Source organism: Rhodnius prolixus, unplaced genomic scaffold (assembly GCF_049639745.1).
Source record: "Rhodnius prolixus isolate KJV_2025 unplaced genomic scaffold, Rpr scaffold_3, whole genome shotgun sequence".
NCBI lineage: Eukaryota > Metazoa > Arthropoda > Insecta > Hemiptera > Reduviidae > Rhodnius > Rhodnius prolixus.
The window spans coordinates 26,981,797-27,004,735 of NW_027411603.1; the positions used below are offsets into that span (position 1 = coordinate 26,981,797).

General features: G+C 31.9%; 2 protein-coding genes across 10 annotated transcripts; both read left to right on the forward strand.

Annotated features, from left to right (window-relative positions):
* Positions 1-1,422: 1,422 nt before the first annotated feature.
* LOC141452634 (uncharacterized) lies at positions 1,423-22,097 on the forward strand. 9 transcript variants are annotated; one of them, XR_012457512.1, is made up of 13 exons: positions 3,010-3,243; positions 3,960-4,019; positions 4,165-4,288; positions 4,775-4,939; positions 6,259-6,464; positions 6,611-6,682; positions 8,554-8,702; positions 9,929-10,112; positions 12,633-12,761; positions 13,597-13,773; positions 20,317-20,496; positions 21,175-21,320; positions 21,989-22,097. XR_012457512.1 is itself a non-coding variant. In XM_074124965.1 (11 exons), exons 1-11 carry the CDS (start codon positions 3,237-3,239, stop codon positions 21,998-22,000), a joined length of 1,272 nt encoding a protein of 423 aa, XP_073981066.1. In that variant the 5' UTR covers positions 3,010-3,236; the 3' UTR covers positions 22,001-22,097. The 9 variants fall into 9 exon arrangements, 1 of the variants encoding a protein (XP_073981066.1); XR_012457507.1 differs by lacking the exons at positions 3,010-3,243; positions 4,775-4,939 and adding an exon at positions 1,423-1,550 and having other exon boundaries at positions 4,193-4,288; XR_012457511.1 differs by lacking the exon at positions 4,775-4,939.
* Positions 1,544-2,861, forward strand: LOC141452637 (histone-lysine N-methyltransferase SETMAR). The gene has a single exon (XM_074124968.1). It carries the CDS (start codon positions 1,823-1,825, stop codon positions 2,573-2,575), a length of 753 nt encoding a protein of 250 aa, XP_073981069.1. The 5' UTR covers positions 1,544-1,822; the 3' UTR covers positions 2,576-2,861.
* Positions 22,098-22,939: the final 842 nt, after the last annotated feature.

The window sequence follows — 22,939 nt, forward strand, 5'->3', positions numbered from 1 at the left end:
AAACCCATGATGTATTAAGTTTTTCTACTATTTAGGCCACCGCTCAAGTTTTGAGCTAAGATATTATTTGGTACACAGAGAATTGTCATAAATTTTACTTTTCTTGACATGTAAATCACATTATGTCAACTTCTGTGTGCAATACATGTAACGTTATATAATGTTTGTACATATGTAATTTTTCTTTTTTTTTTATTTTAATAAAGTATCTAAAATATATCATATACGTTTCAGCCATGTTAATTTTAAGGCTGAAAAATACACCTTTTTTAACTCTCTAACTTTTCTTAGTTTAGTTTCAATTGTTACTTTCTTAATCATTCAAAACACGTGTCTTCAGTCCAACCAACAGTAAACACCTAATTTGGATCTGTACCAGATAGTTTTAAAGTGCAGAAATGATGTTGCAATAATCTCTACTAATAATTTACTTCAATAATTATATACTTCTTTTTTTCTCATATACAACTATTCTCTCAACCAATAATGTATTCACTAACGGTTTGCTCCAGGAAATCCCATTTAACTATCTTCTCTTAAGATAAAACAAGCCCTTAAAAAATCGGGCTGAGATTTACAGAGTTTACAGAGTAACAACAGTTTAAAAGGAGGCCTTATTACAAACTTAGGTTTAACTTCTCTCTTCTAGAGTGTACCACATTGAGACCTCCAAAAAAGAAATAAACAAAAGCCGACCTCTTTCATGAAAATCGGTTCATGCGTTCATGAAATTTTTTTTAAAAAAATAGGCACAAGAAGAAAGTACAATTTTTGAAAATGCCGTTTTTGCTCATTTTTTGGCGTAGTTTTTCTCGAAACCTATGAGTAAAAAAAAAATTACAGTTATAAAGAAGGATTGGCCCTATATTATAAAGAAAATTTGGGAATTTTATCTTACACAGAAATAGAGAAAAAGAAATTGCCTAAGTTGGGAGTTTTTCAACATTAATTTTTTTCGTGCAGTTTTTGACGATCAACCTTTATTTCATCTATCCTTTAAATTAATGTTTTCAAGGATATTAAAATAAAATAAAAAAATTTGTGTACATATATATGTATGTAATATATTATGTACGCAAACGTATATAAAATACAGTTTCCTAAGATTTGAGTGAAAGTGAGTTTTCAATTCAATTGGAATTTTTTGCCCATCTCTGTATCGATTATGGATACTGCCGGAATCGAGAGAATACTGTCCGGAAGCCGGCAGGGCACTGAAAAAAGCTCCGTGCGCCCATCACCTCAGAAGTTGACGTGTCTTCAATAAAAATAAATATAAAAATCTAGATTCATGAATTTAGAAGAGCTGTAAGCTACAAGCAATTGTTGAAAAGAGTGTTATGTAATATCGATTAAATTTATGCGCGTATCGATATAAATATAACGCGCAAGAGACAAGATGCTATTTCGTTATATTAATCTTAATTTACAGTTATAGGTTACTAATAGCAGGTTATTTGTTCTTTGGCAAAATGTCTTGTGATGGTGGTTCAACAATTTCTAATTATCCATTTATTAAACTGAACGAAGTTCAGTTTGCCTAATTTTAGGTAAATTCATTTAAAATCATTCCTCCTTATTTTGAGTAATTTTATGATACTGTGTTTATATTGGTTTTTACTCTCTTCATTCCTAATAGAAGTGACAGTTTTAAAAAATGTAAAATGTTTAAATTTTTTGCATAAATGTATGTATACGCATATATCATTTTTGAGCATTATTCCTAGGAGTTCAATGTAAATTTATGTTTATTTGAAGCGTTTTATTCAACATTGGATTGATCCATATATTTTTTTTTAAGAACCATAAAATATGTTTTAAAATGCACACTTCTGTTATCGATCACTATTCGCACCCCGATGTAAATGTGATATACGTAAAAGAAAGTTTTAAAGGGCCAGGAGTAACTGATGAAATGTTTAAAGAATTTTTTAAAAATGTATGTGCTTGTATGCAGGCTGGTTGCGACAACATTGAAGAATGCTATTGCCTAGAAACTTATGGACAAAATTATGAAAATGGTCTTCTAAAGCATGAGCAACTCAGTAGTCAGAAAGGAGTGTTTGAATGTAGTCGGTTTTGTTGCTGTAGTGCATCTTGTAATAATAGTATTGTACAGAATGGCCCCAGCAAAAATTTGCTAATTCAGAAAGCTGGTAACAAGGGTTATGGAGTTTTTGCTGGTGTGTATTTTCCTAAAGGTTCTTTTATAAGTGAATATGCTGGCGAAATCATTGGTCAAGCAGAAGCGCAAAAAAGATTAGGTGACCCTGATTGCACTAAATATTTGATGCTTGTAAGAGAACATTCGAAAAATACAATGATCGAAACCTATGTTGATGCTTCCAAATTCGGTAACATTGGGCGCTATTTAAACCATTCTTGTGAGCCTAATTGTGTCGTCATTCCGATCCGTATTGGCAGGGTAATCCCAATGTTATGTTTTTTTACTAGCAGGCCAGTAGCTAAAGGTGAAGAACTTACTTACTTTTATTGTCCGGAGAGCTCAATACATTCTAACATGCGTTGCTATTGCGGTGCCCAGAGATGTTGTAAGTACCTTCCTTCCGAATAGTGATTGCATTACCTAATTTCTCATCTTTGGAATCAGTTGAACTAATTTTTTAATATTTGAAAATAATTAAATTATTTAAATGTCTCTACTTCACTTTGTCAATTATGTAAGTGTAAATAAAGAAGAATGAAATTTTTTCACTACATCAATACACATTTATAACGAAACCATTAACTAATTCTCAAGAAAAACTTAATTATTTGGAGATTAAATTATAACTTGTGCGAGAAATCAAATCTATTTCACATTTATAAATAATTAAAATTATATAAACACTGATTTTCTACTTGCTTTGTTTTTTTTTTCCTAATGTCTTCATTTTAGTTTTATATGGACGTAAGATTTTCTTGTATTTATGTGTGATTTGATTTTTTTTAATACAAAACTTAGTTTAAATTATTCTTGTTGGAACTATAACTCTTAACTGCTAATAAATCTTTATAACTGCATTATAAGTACCCTATAACTGCTAATACTAGTTTTTTGCTTTGTACCGAAATCAATCCTCTCTGCTAAAAAGTGTAACAGTGGCTGGTTGTGAAAATAGAGCTGACATTTTTCCTAACTTTTATTTTTAACATATGATCTATTTTCCCATAAGTTAAAAAATTATTTGCAAATTTTATTTTATCCTATTTTGTGATATTCCTTAGAGTGCATTATGAAATGTAAGTATTCGTAAGGAAATAATCTTTTTAATGTTGGTAAGACTTTATTTATGGAATGTACTTACCTAATGTGTTTTAGCTTATCAAATTATTTTCCATCTAGTATTTTTAATAGAGTAATGGAATTGTAGTAAGTTCATATTTATAACAGAACTTTCTAATATATTCAATTTTTTTTTTTTTATCCTTTTTCTCTGTTTTGAGTAACTTTAACATCTAGTAATTTTAATTTTCTCTGCCTAAATAACTATTGAGCAATTATGTCAAAATTGGATTATTAGTTCTCACCCACCGGAAATAGCCTTTTTCAAAAAGTTTCATTTTCTTCTGGAATTTTCATCGCACTGCAGCTCTAAGTGTCCTACTGTGGCTTAAATTGTTAATGCTTCAATCTTTGACGACAATTTTTCTATATATTCTAGTTTTATGTTAGATATGAATTTAAAATCAAAAGTACTTACCTTATAAAATGTGAAAATTTCCATTTTTATTTTTTTTTATAATGAACAATTAGAGCGATTTATTCAATATTCTTGACAGTTGCAACTAAACATTCGCAAGAGCTCCACGTTAGAAAGAGACAGAAAAATATTTTACATTTTCTTTCAAAAACATACTTTCTTTTGAAAAATTTTCAAAGTTAAGCTTTAAACAAAAGTTCATTAATGTTCCAAAATATGTACTAGGCGAGTGACATTTATTTAATTATTTTCTAGGTAAAGAAGAGTGTAAGTTACCTGAAACCTCCACAAACATGTCCTTTTCCAATGATCAAGGTGCGTCTATTAATTGGAGTTTTTTATTATTTTTTTTTTTTACCTCTTAGAGAGTTTGGTCAACTATTCTGATACTTCTTCATATGCAGAGAATAAAATTATTATAAATTTGTAATAAATCAATAATAGTCAACAATTTTAACAGGATAATGCACAGTAAAACAATGTTACAGAACCTTTTAAAACATGTAAAATAAAATTCAGAAATAAGGAATTTTGTACTTGCGAGGATTGTCAAGGTGAATGCTATTTGGCTAAAAACGAATCATGTAAGAAGAATAATTTTTTATTGCAACTATATTCCCTATGTATAGTCATTAGACATTTTATAAAATCTCACTACCAAATATCAATAATCGCCAGTTGGACTTTACAAATTTTAAGAAGGGAAGGGATTAACTATGAGGTTAGCATACTGGACTCCCACGCGGAGGTCCCGGGTTCGAATCCAGCTGCTGACCCTTAGATTTTCTCTTCCTAGGAGCTTCTTACAGCTCACTGTCCGGTGATGGACAGTGTTGTCTGTAACGAGAGAACACTGTCCGGAGGCCGGCGGTGCACTGGAAAAAGCTCCGGGCGCTAATGACCTCAGCTGTTGATGCGCAAAAAAAAAAAAAAAAATTTTAAGAAATTCATATTGTTTGGAGAATTCCAAGTCATTTACAGAAGCATTGAATGGCTTTTCATTTAATCACTATTTTAACGATATTTGAAATTTTATTGTACTAATGTTATGAGTATATGCATATCCTTAGGGGCTAAGGTTTACTTACATCCTTATTGGAACAGAGGTAAATAGTTGGCTCTGTAATGCTACAACAGCCGAGCTTTTAAAGATGCGGCCCATACAGCTATGTAGTACTGGCTTTGATTGTCGGTCTAGGCCTAGAATATTACTAAATGTCTTAAGAATAATTCAAGTAAGTTATGTTCGCTACCTACCTCATTCAAGACTCTCTAAAGTTTCCCTGAAAGTCATTCTCATTTTATTCCTTGCATTTCTTTTATCATCCCCAGATTGCAGTCTTTTTTTAATGCGTTTTCCCTCATTTAAATCTTCTGGGCTAATTTTAAGTTCTCCGCTAACACTATTCTTGAACTTACTTTTGTTCCTTGAATGTCCAGTTGTTACTAGAATTTAATCAACGCTGGATTTAATTAGTCGTCAATCTTAAAGCCTTCCCTATTCTATGCAGCCTAGTGATACCGACGGTTTTAAACAGAAAAGACCGAGGATTATCTTACATGAGTGCTAGTGGTCATCACAAATAAGTCTTTAATAATTAGTAATAATAATAAATCTTTAATAGGGTGAGTTTTGATTAACCTGAAGCCATTGTACAGATATTATGAGGAGGATATTTAAAACCGTTGGTATCATAGGCTGCATCATGAGATTGTAGGTGGGCACATTGAGCTCCCCCCCCCCCCCAAAAAAAGTCGCAAAAGCAAGTAGTGCTTGAAAAACAAAAATCTCATAAAGAGAAGAGGAGATGTTTGATTTTTTCTGGGTGAAGTACAATAAGCCTCCACTGCAAATGTGGGTACAGGACCCACCTCCATGCTTCGATATTAATTTTTAGAAGCTTAAGGACAGATAAAAAAAATACAAATATATATCTAATTTTATTTACACATAGACTTTATCAAAATTGCAGAAAAATAAAAGAGCACGTTTCTCATCATGCTTTATTAAAACTGCTAGGAAAGTTATTTAAGGGTTGATTGCCAAAAAGTGCACAAAAAAGCGTAACGTTAAAAAAACACCCAAATTTGACCATTTTTGTCTCTTTTTCTATAAAAGATAAAATTTTCTTTATAATATTGGACAAACTTTATAACTGTAATGTGATGTACCTTTTATCATTATTATATAAAAAAAATTATGAATGAAATGACCAGCATAAGGTCATTCTTATGAATCTAATAAGTTCTAAAAAATATTAATGAAGAGTTAATACAGTAAAATTACTCAAATGATATCAATGAAGTATTAATGAAATGTAAGGTACTTGCTGATTTGTTTACCTTTTAGCCTTAACTTAGTGTACCCTTATACTTAACTTTTTAAACTGTAAGTTTTTGTTAGAGATTATATAAGAATGAAGTAAAAAACGCTTTTTTAAGTTTAAAAAAAAAAAAGAAGCTTTTAACCCTAATTTTTAACAAATTTTAAATGAAAAATAATTACTTTTATGATTATTGAACAATAATGGCATAAAGCAGGATTTTTTTTTAGCTGATGGATTTGTAAAATTAAGAGCCACAAATTACAAGTCTTGTGCCCCATGTCATTATCAAAAATTACCATCAAAATTTTGGCCTGGAATGTATATTCGTGATACCCAAGAGTATTTAGAACAAATGTTCGTTGATGATGCAGTGTATGATAAGCAAATCGAAACTGATAGTGATTTTTGGAAACCATTGTTTAAGTCAATTCGGGTAAGTCTTTAAATATTATTTAAGGTTACATTCTAGTGTAATCACTTAAATTTCCGATTGTGAGAATCATCTAATCTCCAGTGAAAATTTAAAAATAAATAAATAAAATTAATTAATTAAATGTAATTATTCATAACTTTTTTCAGATAGAGAACCAGAAAGTTCTTAATGAAGATAATAAAAGGATTGATCAAAGAAATAAAGCAAACAAAACTGTGGTAATTTTTTTTTTACACCTTTTCTCAAAAACAAATTTTATTTACCAGCAGTTTTAAAATTATTATTAGTTGAAACGTTAAGAGAGAGGAAAAAATAAATTTAGTCGACGAAACATTCATTATTAAAATGACCATAGCCGTCGATACCCAAAAAAAAAAATAATCCCATCATAAAAAAAGATTCGAAATGAAAGACATTGAGATAGGGTGCTAGAGACCCATATTTGGTACGCCCCTAAAAATTATCAGGTCTTTCACGGGAAAGACAAACTAAAAGAAAAAATCTGCTTAATGCTACGCTGGATTTTATACATCTATTCAACCCACAAACTAAGTCGAGAATTTTGAGTTTCTAGAAACAATTGGGCTGAGGATACCTTCCCTTTAGTAAGTGATAACCCATTCTATTACACCGTTCCATCCATTGTTAGTAATTCAGAACTTCATTCTCCACCAATCTTTTATCTCATTTAAAAAAAAAAAAATTAAAATATCGATTTCTGAGAAACAAGATCGCTCCCAAAACCTTTATATTGGGTTATTCTTCGAGAGAGTGCACTGCGTAACGCAGGCTTAGGATAATCCTTCGATAACTGTAAAATCTTTTCTAATAATAAATGCTAACTATAATTGAAAATGTAGTAGTACTTAAATATTTAAATATTAAAACCTTATAGTGGTTGCAGACTATTGTAGCTATCGCTAGTTTTGCTTCCTCTTTTCACCTGTAATTTCGTAGTTAATGCAAAAAAAAGAAAGAATTACAGGAATATGAACTGACGCTACATTGTAATCATCGTTACAACTTGAAATGATCTCTGCCTGCTTCAACCTTGCAGGAACCAATTACCTAGGTGTATCAGAAATTTTAATTTTAGAGGCCCAACATTCGTGAAACCGTCAGAATGTTCCAAAAAGTATACTCGCACAGAGGTAATTGAAAATTATATATGTCAGGTCCGCCATTTGCAGATGATAGGAGGCTACATCTTGAATTACACGTCATGTTGAAACGGAAGATTCTATACAACATGTCTACAACATAGGGACTTGCAATTACCGAAGAACTACTACCGGTAATTAAGTTTCGGAGGCAAGGCGTCAAAGTTGTGTGCCAGCAGTGTCAAAGTAATGGGTGCTTAGCGCTTGCTTTCATTGGGTATCTTGAATTACACAACTTTGTAGAATGTTTAATCTAGAAGGTGGTTGTAAAGTATTCTGTAAAACAGTTACAAGGCAGCAATTCTTAGACAAAGATGATGTGAGATAATTTTGAAGAAGCTGCCAGTCGACCTGCCGATTTTGGCGTGGCTACACATTATTTATTTTATTTTTTTTACTTCAAAAAATACATATTAATAAAACCGTTTCCGGAAAAAAATCTATTTAGTAATGTTACACTTCATGGCGTCCTATTTTCTTTTAATTCAGAATTTTGGTGGCATTTGTAATACTTATTATTTATAAGTAAAATCCCTATATTCACAGCTATAGTACTTGGGAAGGAAATCCCAACCAACCTCTTGCTCAGAAGTGCCCTTAATCAAAATTTTCAAGAAAAAGGTTGAATATAAAAGTTAATAGTATTAAGGTTATAGATTATGTCAGCAGAAATCGTGCAAATCGTTTTCAACAAAATCTCAAAAACTGTATAAATAACAGTTACCAATTTCGTTCAAGCCATCACATCATAATTCTCACGTTTTAGTTGTTTTTACAAAAATTTTGGAGTAGAATAGTGAGATAAACAACTATATTTTGTATCACATTAATTTAGAGTCAAGAAGAAAATTGAAAATTAAATATAAATATTTTAAAAATAAGTAAATCTATTATTTTTTTGAGGAATAATTTTAAATTTTATTTAAAAGGCCGTAAAACCTGAAAGTAAACGAATAATCTCGAAGAAGATTTACGAAAGGAATAGAGACAATTTTATAAAAACGTATTCTGAAATGTTGAAAAAAAAAACATGCGACCGAGCAAGCTGTACTGCAACCCTAAAAGCCTTGTTTAACTAGTGAGTTTTGTTATGTCCATTGACTTTGAAATTAAAATATTATTAATTGTAAGTAGTTACAGAAATCAACTGAGTTTCGAAAGATTAGCAGAAATCTCTAAAATTCCCACTTGGGTTCAAGCCATTTTTCACAAACATTTTAATATCTAAAAGAATAAAATAATGACTGACTAAATTAATCGTTGCTCAAGATTTGTGGCTAATTTAAATTAATCATCAATTATCCGGAGTCTAAACTGAATAAATCGTTAGACGTGAAAAATTCTACAGCTAAAACTAATGTTTAGTCAGACTTATGCCAGTCTTATCTAATGATAAGATTGAAAAAGAGAAGGGACCTATGCCCCCCGGCACCGCAGCCACAAGTGACTTACTGTGCCTTCCCCTTTTGGATGTAATAGACGAAACCAACCGCACTAAAAAAGTTGAGGACTTTCCTACTTGTTCTTTTTCGCTATTACCTCCTTTCTCTCAAAGTTCCAAAGGTTTCATAGCGCAACCGTCAGCAGGTGAGAGGCCATTTCCTCCTCTTCCTGACACAATCTGCAAAACGGTTCCGCGCTAATAAGCTCCACCTTGTACAGATGCTTCCTGATCCTACCATATCCCTTGGTGATCCCCAGGATAGGTTCCGGGCCAGTGAAAGGGGTGTTTGCTCCGTTTCTGGCCTGCTGGTCGGCTGTTTCATTCCCCTTGATCCCCACACGACCCGGCACCCATTCCAGCCGAACTTTATTGTGCAGAGCCAGTTGTTCCAGGGCCTTTTTATATTCTCAAACCAGGGAAGAGGTAGTTCTGAAGGAAGTAAGGGCCTTCAGTGCTGCTTGGCTGACCGAAAAGATGAAAATCTCCTATTTCTAAGATCCATTCGCAGGTTTTTCTCAACACAAGTTTAAAAAGCAAACATCTCGGTCTGGAAAACGGTGGAGTATCTCCCAAAATATCTCTCAATGAGTACGTCAGGTTTAACCCCATACACTCCAGCCCCAGTTTATTACAAAACTATTTAAGCTATAACAAAATAAGTAAATTTTAGAAAATAAAAAACAACTATACAGTAAAAACTGTATAAAAAATAGAAGTTCTATTTGATATTACTGCGAGTGCATTCATTGAAAAACAAATTTAAAAAATACTGCATTTATATTTATCTACTTGAAAAAATTACAAATATTTAAAAACGGTTTTTGTTTTATTTATAATTCATTTGTGTTTTTTAATTTTAGTTTTTGTAAAACTCAGTCGCATGGATCAAATGCATCGCTACTACTTTTATATAAGAAGGCAACCGATCTGCAAATTTCAAAACTAGAGAAAGAAACTCCCTTAAAAGCATTTATTAGGATAGTGAATACTCTAACAAGATTGTTTAAAAAGGGCATCAGTAGAAAGCGCAGATTTTACGAAGAGGTAATATAAAAGTAATACTAATTAAAATTATTAAAGTAATGATTTTTAGAAATAAATAAATAAATAAAGTACAATCAAAGGATACAATACCTAAAAGTAATTCAAATCAGAATTATTGCAAAGCTTGAAATAATTTGATAAATTCGTTTGTGGCAGCGACTCAGTAGTTTCGTTCTTACAAAATCCAGCTATCACCACACCACGTCAATAAATGTATGCATTTACTTTAAGTTAATTCCAAATTCCAGTAATTTTAAGTACACAATAATGGGAGTTATTAGTAGAGGAAAACTTTTAAAAGAATTAAGTTTTAAACTTTAAAATTACTAACAAGGCACTGTTGTAAATAATAATAATAATAAATTATTATTATAATTAAATAATAAACAAAACACCTCGCATTTAAAAAATCTATTTTGCATTATGGGTTGACCCCAACTAACTTTAATGAACCAATAATCTAATAGGATTACTTAGTTGTTAGGCAATAAATTGCTTTTCGTACTGTTTATTGAGTTAAATTTATTATTATTTACTTATGTTATTATGTTGGTAGTTTTGTTTGCAAATTAACTATTATTTTTTATGAGAGCTGTAAAAACCAACATATTGATATTTACAGCTACTGTTGGCTTCTAATGCCTCAATTCACCTGTATATTGGTGGAAAAAAACCAACCCTATCGTTTTCAATATTCAATTAGTTTGAGGAGTAGCGCAGCCTCTTTCACTTCTCTCTTCTCCAAGACTACCACGAGGTACCAGTGACTCTCTTCCACTACTTTCTTCTACGTGGCTTCCATGAGATAAGGATAACTTGAGAGCTGCATACTGATTCCTTCCTAGAACAACACAATGGTAAACGATTGTGACTTTGCTAAGTGTTGTGAACTTAGTATGGTGTATTTAGTTGTATAGCGATGTTTGTATATAAGAACTAAAGTAGAAACAATGGAGGCTCTCTGCATCGTAAATTCTACGTTTTACTTTTATTCCTATTAATGAATTTGTAAATACTTCGTAGTGCGTCAGGATTCATTATAGCTAAAATACTTTTAGCGATACAGGGAAATCGAACATTTGCAGACAATTCATTTGGGAACTTGTTTCTATTTCTATTATATATGCTGCATCTAAAGAGGAGATGCCTCCATCCTCCCCGCTACGGCAATCACATTTAGGACTATCTAGTAACTTAATTTTATGCTAGTGCAGATTCGTGAGATTATGGTTGAACCTCAGTCGCATTTTTGTTGTGTAAAAATGCCATTCTCCTTCCAGTATTTCTAAAAACCATGGCTTGTTGGGGATCCTAGACTGTAAATCAGTGTAATATTTAACTTATTTTCTTTTTCCAGGTCGCAGAACTTTTGCCGTGCGTAGGTACAACGTTTTCTTAAAGCACTCTCGATTTTCGCTAAACTGAGCACAGGAATATATTCCCTTAACAGAATGGCTCTTTTCGCTAGCACTTCGACTTTCCCTTTATCAACTATCCCAGCATGCCCTTTCAGCCACACCAGATGCAACCTACCCAATGCGTTTACCTACAGAGTTGCTATTTCTGTAATTATGGGCTCTAACACATCACCTGGACGTTTTATTTTTTGAATGCACTTTTAGAATCACTGTGAATTACTATTGTGCATTGTTCCGCACAGAATTACTGCCTTCCACATCGCTTCAGTCTCAGGGTAAATATTGAGGCATTATTATTATTGGCGAAAACTTCCCGTTCGCGGGTCAAGCACGGCACAATCTCCTCTCTGATCTGATTTTGATCCGCCCATAAATAGTATTATAAATACTATTTGGTTGATGATGATTTTTCTCATACGCGCTATAAAAGCTAGGTATGTTAAATCCCCCCATTCTTCTTTCACCTTATCACGTACAGCTATTATATATAGCTATAAAATATAATATATAGCTATTAAAAATGTCAGCTCTCATTTTCTTAATATCATTTTTTTGAGCTGAGCCAATGTACTTCCATTTTTAAACACCTTGATTTTTAATTATTCCAGATTTTAATTTAAGTTTTATAATTTTCATTACCATATAAGAAGTCGTTAAACATATTTGAAGGTAATTGCTTTTGCAAAGTTTGAAGTTCCGACGTTATAAATTCTAAATCGTCGGAGTAATCAAGAATGTAATATCGTTTATCTTTATATTAATTTCTTCTTGAATTTAATCCTTGCTTTACTCTAATTTCATTAAGACTCCATCAATCCGTTTTTTTTAAACAATAAAACAAAACAATTTAATATTAACCTTTACGTCGCGAGCCACTTTCGAGGAATCACATAACTGAGTTAAGATATTAAAACTAAGTTTCGTATTAAGACTTATGAATTTACTCAACTTAAAAAAATAAGCCCTTACAAAATTTTTGCTTCAAATTTATATTCTCATAAGTTTCATGCTTAATCAAAGTAAGTCTATAAAATCGTCTCAACATTACAGCAATTATAGGAATTCGAACAGAAATAATTAATTGAACCTAATATCATTTTAGTTTCGTACGTGTTTAAATGTGACTGAGGAAGAAACTTATTTATCACAACAAAAAGGGAATTCTCTTTTGGTAAAAAAACGAGAAAATGACTTACAGCCGTTGAAGAGCTCTAATATTGATGAATCAAATGTAAGTACTATTTAGCTTCCGTTAAATTATGATACGTTAAAAGAAAATAGAGTCTGTACAGGGGCTACAAATAGTATTTAACTTACTTAAAAGTTGCTCACATTTTAAGTTCTTTCGAACATTTCAATAATTTAATTGGAAATGTAGATACATATTTTCTATTCTGTTATTTGAAAAAAAGAAAGCGAAGAATACCTTCATGGACAAGATATAAAATACAGTCACACATTCTTTATTCTACATACGTTAGGTAATTTTATTACGCTTTTTGGTATTTTTCTTTTAAAGGAAAGACTCTGATATTAAAACCAAAAAATTAAGTAAATTATACAGTATTTGGACTGAAACAGTCAGACTGAACCGCGGTTTCTCCGACTTTTTCTGAATAACACTATACCATATATAGTAGAAGGTCGCTAGAGAAACCTCTGAAATAGTTCATCATGAAAGTAATAGTTGTAATTCTCTCGCAGAAATTCAACAGCCTTCCCAAAATTTTTTGTAAGCTAGAGCTCATAATCCAAAATTATTATCAGATAAAAGCTTCATAATTAAAATTGAAAAAAGCTTCTTTTTTAAATCTAATAGAAAGCCATGTATGTTTGTGACGAGAGAACACTATCCGGAGGCCGGCAGTTCACTGAAAATGTAAGCAATAATCTCAGATGTTGTCGCGCCATTTTTTTTTTTTCTAAATCATGCATGTAGGCTGGTCATTTTAAGTATTGTACTATGAACATGGGCATCGCTAGTATAGTAGTGTGAAATTTCAACGTCTACTGTTTGCAGACATCAAAATTTATCTCGTTTAAGTTTTAATATTTGATTTTTTAAGTTTTTAGATATGATTAAAGAAAATGTGCAGACGAAATTAAAAAATACTTCAGCAAAGAAAAGTAATTTTGAGGACACATTAAAAATTACAAAAGAAAGAAGAGACCTACAACGAAAACTAGAAAGAGTTCAGATAACATCAAAAAAATATGGACAAAAAATACATCAGCTTGATGTGGTAAGTTTCACATTTGACTTAAAATTCATTAAATTGAAAATGAAGTTATCCTTTGTTCCTTTAATGTACTGCAACTCGGATGATTATCTGATCTGACTGTCCATTACAGGTTTCTTAAGCTCTACTTTAAGACTTGATGTAACAATATTTGAAAATTGCTAAAATCCACAACTAGTTATAATTTGGTGAAGTGTTTTAATCAATTGTAATTATCATGTAGGAACAGCATTGTCTCCTAATAGGAATTCGAACAGGAATAATTAATTGAACTTAATATCATTTTAGTTTCGAAGGTGTTTTAATTAGTGATGGGCTATTAGAGCGGACTCGTTCCACTGGAACGAGTCCGATGGTGGAACGAGTTGATTCAAATCCCTATTTTAAAAAAAAGTGATTCCGCCCCGCCCCAAAAAATTGAGGCAAATTAAAATGAAAATAATTAATACTGTAGTCGTTTAAACTAAAATAAAACTGACTTAAGGCTACTATGTAGAAGTTCCCTGACACATTCCAACTTGTAAGAGGAATCCACACCAAAATACAAAACCTGGCGAGCTTAAATACTGATGCTTGAAGAATAAAATAAGTTCGAAGGTTTTTTTAGAATATCAATTCTAAAATAATATTCATTTTATTATTTTGTTAATTTCTAAACAAAAGTAGGGGTCGATCTAAGACAGGGAGTCGAAGGAAAAATAATTTCGTACCCAATATAGCGAACCTTGCAAAGAAACACCAGGCACACCCATCTCATTAATTAAAAAGCAATGCTGTAGTTACTTTACTTATTATTTAATATTTTATTTTACATATAGAAAATACTGTGTGCCAAATCTTTAACTTAGCGGCTGGACGCTCTTTCTCTTATCTTCATTGGCGAAAGTTAAATCGTGTACATGTCATGACGACGATCAAAGTAATACTGAGCTAAAAAATAGTATTACCTAACTGGATTACTTACTGCTGTATCCCTCCCACTCTATCACCTACTTCACAAACATTCGTCGATTGGAAATGGGTTGTAGTTTAATATTCGTTTCATTTGAAAACAAAAAACATTATAACGCTTTCTCAAGATGTTTTTAATTTTTAAAAATTTGTTTTTGTCCATTACTCTTATAATATACGAAGAATTTCGAATAAAATATAATATACAAACACAGAATGATCTAGAGTGCAGGTGGAGTCAGTCGTCGTTGTCATGGTGATGGAACCGTTTAACGACTCCGGTTCCAGCTCCAGCATTTTCTATTGGCTAGATTCAGTGAACGAAAAAATGGAACGAGTCCGGTTTCAAAAGGATTTAAATCACTCCGGATTTGACTCCACCAATTCCAGTGGATTTAACCAATGAAATTGCTGGTGTTGGGCCGGAGTCGTTAAACGGTTCCATCACCATGGCAACGACGACTGACTCCACCTGCACTCTAGATCATTCTGTGTTTGTATATTATATTTTATTCGAAATTCTTCGTATATTATAAGAGTAATGGACAAAAACAAATTTTTAAAAATTAAAAACATCTTGAGAAAGCGTTATAATGTTTTTTGTTTTCAAATGAAACGAATATTAAACTACAACCCATTTCCAATCGACGAATGTTTGTGAAGTAGGTGATAGAGTGGGAGGGATACAGCAGTAAGTAATCCAGTTAGGTAATACTATTTTTTAGCTCAGTATTACTTTGATCGTCGTCATGACATGTACACGATTTAACTTTCGCCAATGAAGATAAGAGAAAGAGCGTCCAGCCGCTAAGTTAAAGATTTGGCACACAGTATTTTCTATATGTAAAATAAAATATTAAATAATAAGTAAAGTAACTACAGCATTGCTTTTTAATTAATGAGATGGGTGTGCCTGGTGTTTCTTTGCAAGGTTCGCTATATTGGGTACGAAATTATTTTTCCTTCGACTCCCTGTCTTAGATCGACCCCTACTTTTGTTTAGAAATTAACAAAATAATAAAATGAATATTATTTTAGAATTGATATTCTAAAAAAACCTTCGAACTTATTTTATTCTTCAAGCATCAGTATTTAAGCTCGCCAGGTTTTGTATTTTGGTGTGGATTCCTCTTACAAGTTGGAATGTGTCAGGGAACTTCTACATAGTAGCCTTAAGTCAGTTTTATTTTAGTGTAAACGACTACAGTATTAATTATTTTCATTTTAATTTGCCTCAATTTTTTGGGGCGGGGCGGAATCACTTTTTTTTAAAATAGGGATTTGAATCAACTCGTTCCACCATCGGACTCGTTCCAGTGGAACGAGTCCGCTCTAATAGCCCATCACTACTGCCCATTAGTGATGGGCAGAACGAGTCCGCGTTTGGAGTCGTTGGATTTGAATCAGTTCCAGGGTTGGAATCGATTCCAACAACTCGTTCACTGATTCCAGTCTGTACTTACCCTATGCATTAGTACAAATGTCACGCATTGTAATTAAATAAATAATTAAAAGTTAGCTTTTCCAGTTAATAACAAAACTATATTTCTTTAACACACATTAAGTAGTTCCCTAATTCCCAATTGATCTGATAAATATAAAATTAACAACGTAACCAAATATTAACAAAAATAGGCTAGTCAAATATAAAAATTAAAGCAACTGCAGTTTTGTCGTTATCTAGCTTGACCACCGGAGTTAACTTGATTCAAGAAGAAAAACGCAAATGGGTAGGAAATTATTCCCATAAAAAAAAATTATAACCCTTCAAACAAAATGATAATTACTCATAAAGAAAGAAATATTTATTTACTATGAATTAATATCAAGCTTTTAAAATATCTTATTATTTTACAAAAAGAAAAAGCTGTGTGCCAAATCTTTAACTTAGCGGCTGGACGCTCTTTCTCTTATCTTCATTGGCGAAAGTTAAATCGTGTACATGTCATGACGACGATCAAAGTAATACTGAGCTAAAAAATAGTATTACCTAACTGCTTTACTTACTGCTGTATCCCTCCCACTCTATCACCTATTTCACAAACATTCGTCGATTGGAAGTAGGTTTTAGTTAAATATTTGTTTCATTTGAAAACAAAAAACATTATAACGCTTTCTCAAGATGTTTTTAAGTTTTAAAAATTTGTTTTTGTCCATTACTCTTGTAAAATACGAAGAATTTTAAATAAAATATAATATACAAACACAAATGATCTAGAATGCAGGTGGAGTCAGTCGGCGTTGTCATGGTGATGGAACCGTTTAACGACTCCGGTTCCAGCTCCAGCATTTTCTATTGGCTAGATTCAGTGAACGAAAAAATGGAACGAGTCCGGTTTCAAAAGGATTTAAATCACTCCGGATTTGACTCCACCAATTCCAGTGGATTTAACCAATGAAATTGCTGGTGTTGGGCCGGAGTCGTTAAACGGTTCCATCACCATGACAACGCCGACTGACTCCACCTGCACTCTAGATCATTCTGTGTTTGTATATTATATTTTATTCGAAATTCTTCGTATATTATAAGAGTAATGGACAAAAACAAATTTTTAAAAATTAAAAACATCTTGAGAAAGCGTTATAATGTTTTTTGTTTTCAAATGAAACGAATATTAAACTACAACCCATTTCCAATCGACGAATGTTTGTGAAGTAGGTGATAGAGTGGGAGGGATACAGCAGTAAGTAAACCAGTTAGGTAATACTATTTTTTAGCTCAGTATTACTTTGATCGTCGTAATAACATGTACACGATTTAACTTTCGCCAATGAAGATAAGAGAAAGAGCGTCCAGCCGCTAAGTTAAAGATTAAGCACACAGCATTTTCTATATGTAAAATAAAATATTAAATAATAAGTAAAGTAACTACAGCATTGCTTTTTAATTAATGAGATGGGTGTGCCTGGTGTTTCTTTGCAAGGTTCGCTATATTGGGTACGAAATTATTTTTCCTTCGACTCCCTGTCTTAGATCGACCCCTACTTTTGTTTAGAAATTAACAAAATAATAAAATGAATATTATTTTAGAATCGATATTCTAAAAAAACCTTGGAACTTATTTTATTCTTCAAGCATCAGTATTTAAGCTCGCCAGATTTTGTATTTTGGTGTGGATTCCTCTTACAAGTTGGAATGTGTCAGTGAACTTCTACATAGTAGCCTTAAGTGAGTTTTATTTTAGTGTAAACGACTACAGTATTAATTATTTTCATTTTAATTTGCCTCAATTTTTTGGGGCGGGGCGGAATCACTTTTTTTTAAAATAGGGATTTGAATCAACTCGTTCCACCATCGGACTCGTTCCAGTGGAACGAGTCCGCTCTAATAGCCCATCACTACTGCCCATCACTAGTTTTAATGTGACTGAGGAAGAAGCTTATTTATCACAACAAAATAGTGATGGGCAGAACGAGTCCGTCTTTGGACTCGTTGGATTTGAATCAATTCCAGGGTTGGAATCGATTCCAACAACTCGTTCACCGATTCCGGTCTCTGTACTTACCCTATGCATTAGTAAAAATGTCACGCAATTCATTAAAAAATATCATTAAATGTTAGCTTTCCCAGTTAATAACAAAACTATATTTCTTTAACACACATTGAGTACTATCCCTAATTTCCAATTGCACTGATAAATATAAAATTAACAACGTAACACAAAAATTAACATAAAAATAGACTAGTCAATTATAAAAATTAAAGCAATGATGTTTAGTCATTATCTAGCTTGACCACTGGAAGACTGGAGTTAACGTGCTTCAAGAGGATCCAAGGTAGAGAAACGGAAATGGGTAGGAAATTATTCCCATAAAAAAAATTCTAACCCTTCAAGCAAAATGATAATTACTCATAAATAAAGAAATATTTATTTACTAGGACTTGTATATCAAGCTTTAAAAATATTATCTTATTATCTTACGAAAAGAAAAAGCTGTGTGCTTAATCTTTAACATAGCGCTGGACACTCTTATTCTTATCTTCATTGGGTAAGTTTAACCGTGTACATGACCGTGAGACAGTCAAAGTAACACTGAGCCAAAATTTAGTATTACCTAATTGGTTTACTTACTGCAGTATCCCTCCCACTCTATCACCAATTTCACAAACATTCATCGATTGGAAATAATTTTTAGTTAAATATTCGTTTTATTTGAATACAAAAAACATTATAACGCTTTCTTAAGATGATTTTAATTTTTAAAATTTGTTTTTGTCCATTACTCTTATATAATACGAAGAATTTCAAATAAAATATAATATACAAACACAATGATCTAGTATGCAGGTGGAGTCAGTCCTCGTTACCATAGCAATGGAACCGTTAAACAACTCCGGTTCCAGCTCCAGCAATTTCTATTGGCTAGATTCAGTGAACGAAAAAATGGAACGAGTCCGGTTTCAAAAGGATTTAAATCACTCCGGATTCGACTCCACCAACTCCAGTGGATTTAACCAATGAAAATGCTAGAGCTGGGCCGGAGTCGTTTAACGGTTCCGTTGTCATGGTAACTACGACTGACTCCACCTGCACACTAGATCATTCTGTGTTTGTATATTATATTTTATTTGAAATTCTTCGTATTTTATAAGAGTAATGGACAAAAACAAATTTTAAAAATTCAAATCATCTTAAGAAAGCGTTATAATGTTTTTTGTATTCCAATGAAACGAATATTTAACTAAAAAATATTTTCAATCGATGAATGTTTGTGAAATAGGTGATAGAGTGGGAGGGATACTACACTAAGTAAACCAGTTAGGTAATACTAAATTTTGGCCCAGTTTTACTTTGACCGTCTAGCTGACATGTACACGTTCAAGCTTACGCCAATGAAGATGAGAGTAAGAGTGTCCAGCGCTAAGTTTAAGATTAAGCACACAGCTTTTTCTTTTTGTAAAACAATAAGATAATATTTTAAAAGCTTGATATTCAATTCTTAGTTAATAAATATGAGTAATTATAATTTTGAAGGGTTAGAATTTTTATGGAATAATTTCCTACCCATTTCCGTTTCTCTACCTTGAATACTCTTGAAGTAAGTTAACTCCAGTCTTCTAGTGGTCAAGCTAGATAATGACAAAACTGCATTGCTTTAATTTATATTTGACTAGCCTATTTTTGTGTTAATATTTGTATTACGTTGTTAATTTTATATTTATCAGAGCAATTGGAAATTAGGGATAGTACTCAATGTGTGTTAAAGAAATATAGTTTTGTTATTAACTGGGAAAGCTAACATTTAATGATATAATAATATAATAAATTGCGTGACATTTGTTCTTATGTTTAATCGTTCCAAACCTTCTGCTGCCTCATTTTCATTTTTATTTGCCTAAATTTTTTGGGGCGGGGCGGAATCACTTTTTTTAAAAATAGGGATTTGAATCAACTCGTTCCACCATCGGACTCGTTCCAATGGAACGAGTCCGCTCAAATAGCCCATCACTACAACAAAAAGGGGCCCTCTTTTTTGAGGTTTGCCTAACCTAACCTTGTAAACTAAACTAGAACTATTTCTGATCCAATCACATTTCTTGGAATTTAAACTTACAAATGCTTGTAATATTATAATTAAATTGTGTATTTACAGTTAGAAAGAGAGCACATGAGGACCTTGAGTGAGAACAAAGAGCGAGAACAATTATTAGCTAATGTTTTTAGTATCCATTTAATGAAGAAAAACCCCTTTTTTGAAAACAAGGCGCATTGTCGTTGTCTTGACGAAAGTGATTATGCTGATTTTGTCACCAAATTGAGTCCGAGGGACAAGGTACGATGATAATTGTAATAAAAATTGATTTAATTTCAGTTTAAAATCGCATTAGCTCTTCCTCAAGGACACCAGAGGTAACTGATACCAACTTCCTTAAACAAATTGTGCTTCTTAGCCCCAGCTATCAATTACAACTTGTATAATTATTTTAATTACATAAAACGATTGCTACTGCAATCCTAGTTGACAACTTTGGCCTTGGATTTAGAATTCTTACATTGTAATGCAATGAGAAAGCGACTTAGCACTTATAGCTTTTCTTACTACAGTTTTCAAGATTATCAAAAAAATTAAGAATTTTTAGAAATATTAATTGCCTTCAAGACAGTTTACTATGATAAATGGACAGCAGGAAAGCTGGTGAAACCCAGAATCCCTCCTTAAAGTCACTTTCCATCGACAGAATTACGAACAGAAGTGAAATGAATTTGGTTTCAGATGCGAAAAATCTGGCATCAATATTCAAATATAATTAATTTTTTTAAAACTAAAAATTTGTTCTAAAAGATATAGAATTTAATATGCTCATTACAATGAAGTTTTTTTTTTGTTGAAGTAAGGGTGACGTCACAGTTCTCCAAGTACTCCTCTATTTTTCAGTCTCAGTTTTCTTTATTACACAGGAATTTAATTGTAATCACCTTATTAATCTAATGTGCGGAAATTATATTTCAGTTACAAATGACATATCCCATCAAGGCTTTCGAGAAAATAAAAATGTTCAAATCCCAAAATTAATTGAAATCTATAATGAAGGTTCGATTGGTTCTAAATAAATTAAAGTGAATTTTTATACGTGAATAAATTATTAAAGAATCCAGGTATGTTTTAAGTAGCTCTGTAACAGTTATCTTTAATCCAAAATGGAAATTACATTACAAACAAAAAATGAACAAAAACTTCTCAATATTTAGGAGAAGACTTGATCTGTAGAAAATTGTCTGAGGAGAGAAAGGATAGTACTAACCTGGACATAAACGAGCCATCAATTAGGCCTGAAGCCATTCAGCGCGATTCCATTTAGGGGCACTCATGTTGGAGAATCAGTTTGCTGTTTTCTGGGTCTTTTTCTGTAAAGCGTTTCATACGAATCAATCTCATACAAGCAAGAATTTATTAACTTACCTGCCGCTGCTACTTATATATATAAATATAATGAATTTTTGAAAATTGTTTTTCTGTATTCCCTCCTTTTAAATGTACTGAATCTCCTCCTGTAACATACATCGGTTTGATTACTGGTTCGGTGTCGATTTTGGACAGTTTGAAAATCGAGCCGAGTCGGCCTACTTATAACCTCATACACATGAATCGGTGCGGGGCTATTTCGTATATATTACTTGAATATATTATATGTTTATTGAAAACTTGTTTCTACCAAAATATAGATGATTTAACGAAAGTGGGGGGGAATGCTGTACCAATTACTTTTGCTACGATAATCAATTATTAACGAATCTCTCTCTTATCTACAATTTTTAATTTGCAGGAAACATACTGAGGAATAAGATATTATATCTCAAAGAAGAAAATCATTAGCAACAAAAATTGTTTTATATTGTGCTTCAGCTTTCAGATTAAAATTTTAAAAAAACGAAGTGATAAATTTTATATTTATTTATTGCCATATTAGTTTGTAAACATGTACTTATATCAATTTTTATTAAATCTACAATAACTAGAGAAGAAAGTACAGTCTTGTAGAGCTTTGAAACCAATTTGAATAATAAGCCCATAAAAACGAAAAGATATCAAACAAGATTTTACACAGTGCAGTTATAACAAATGTTATATTTGTTTTTTGAAGAACTCTTAATGGGACTAGGGACCTTCAGACCCAAAACAAAAAATATCCTATATTGCTGTAGAGAAGTAAGGACTAAGCAGATTTTTTTGCGAATCAACATATGTATTTATTTAAAATGGCAGCAGTATTAACTAACAAAAAGTAGAAATAATCGAAATTTATTTCATTTTTTCTATATTTATTTTTGAATTATGTATTCAAAGAATTATTTCTTAATCTATGCTTGAGCATCTGCTTTGCTGAGTGAGGGCTTCACTCATTCGATTGTACTCCAATTTTTTATAACTCTTTTCTTTTTGTAGACTGCAAAGTTTTCAGAAGTGACTTCTTAATGCGAAAAACAGTACCGTCAATTATTGTTTTTTACTTCCCTTTCTTTTTGGCTCTTAGACTTAGTTAGACCACTCAAGCTAAGTAGTTGTGGAAGTTTAAGATTCTTAAAATTAATTCTCTTATATCTTGTTTTAGAGCTAGAAAAAGTTTTTATCACTTTTCTATCTAACACAAATAGGATAGAGTCCAGCAGAACAGATCCACATTCTTGTAATACCTTATAACCCTTCTTAAAGATGATAACTCTCAATGTCAGCAGGGTGCTTAATTTATTGTTTCTAAATATATAAAATGTTGCGA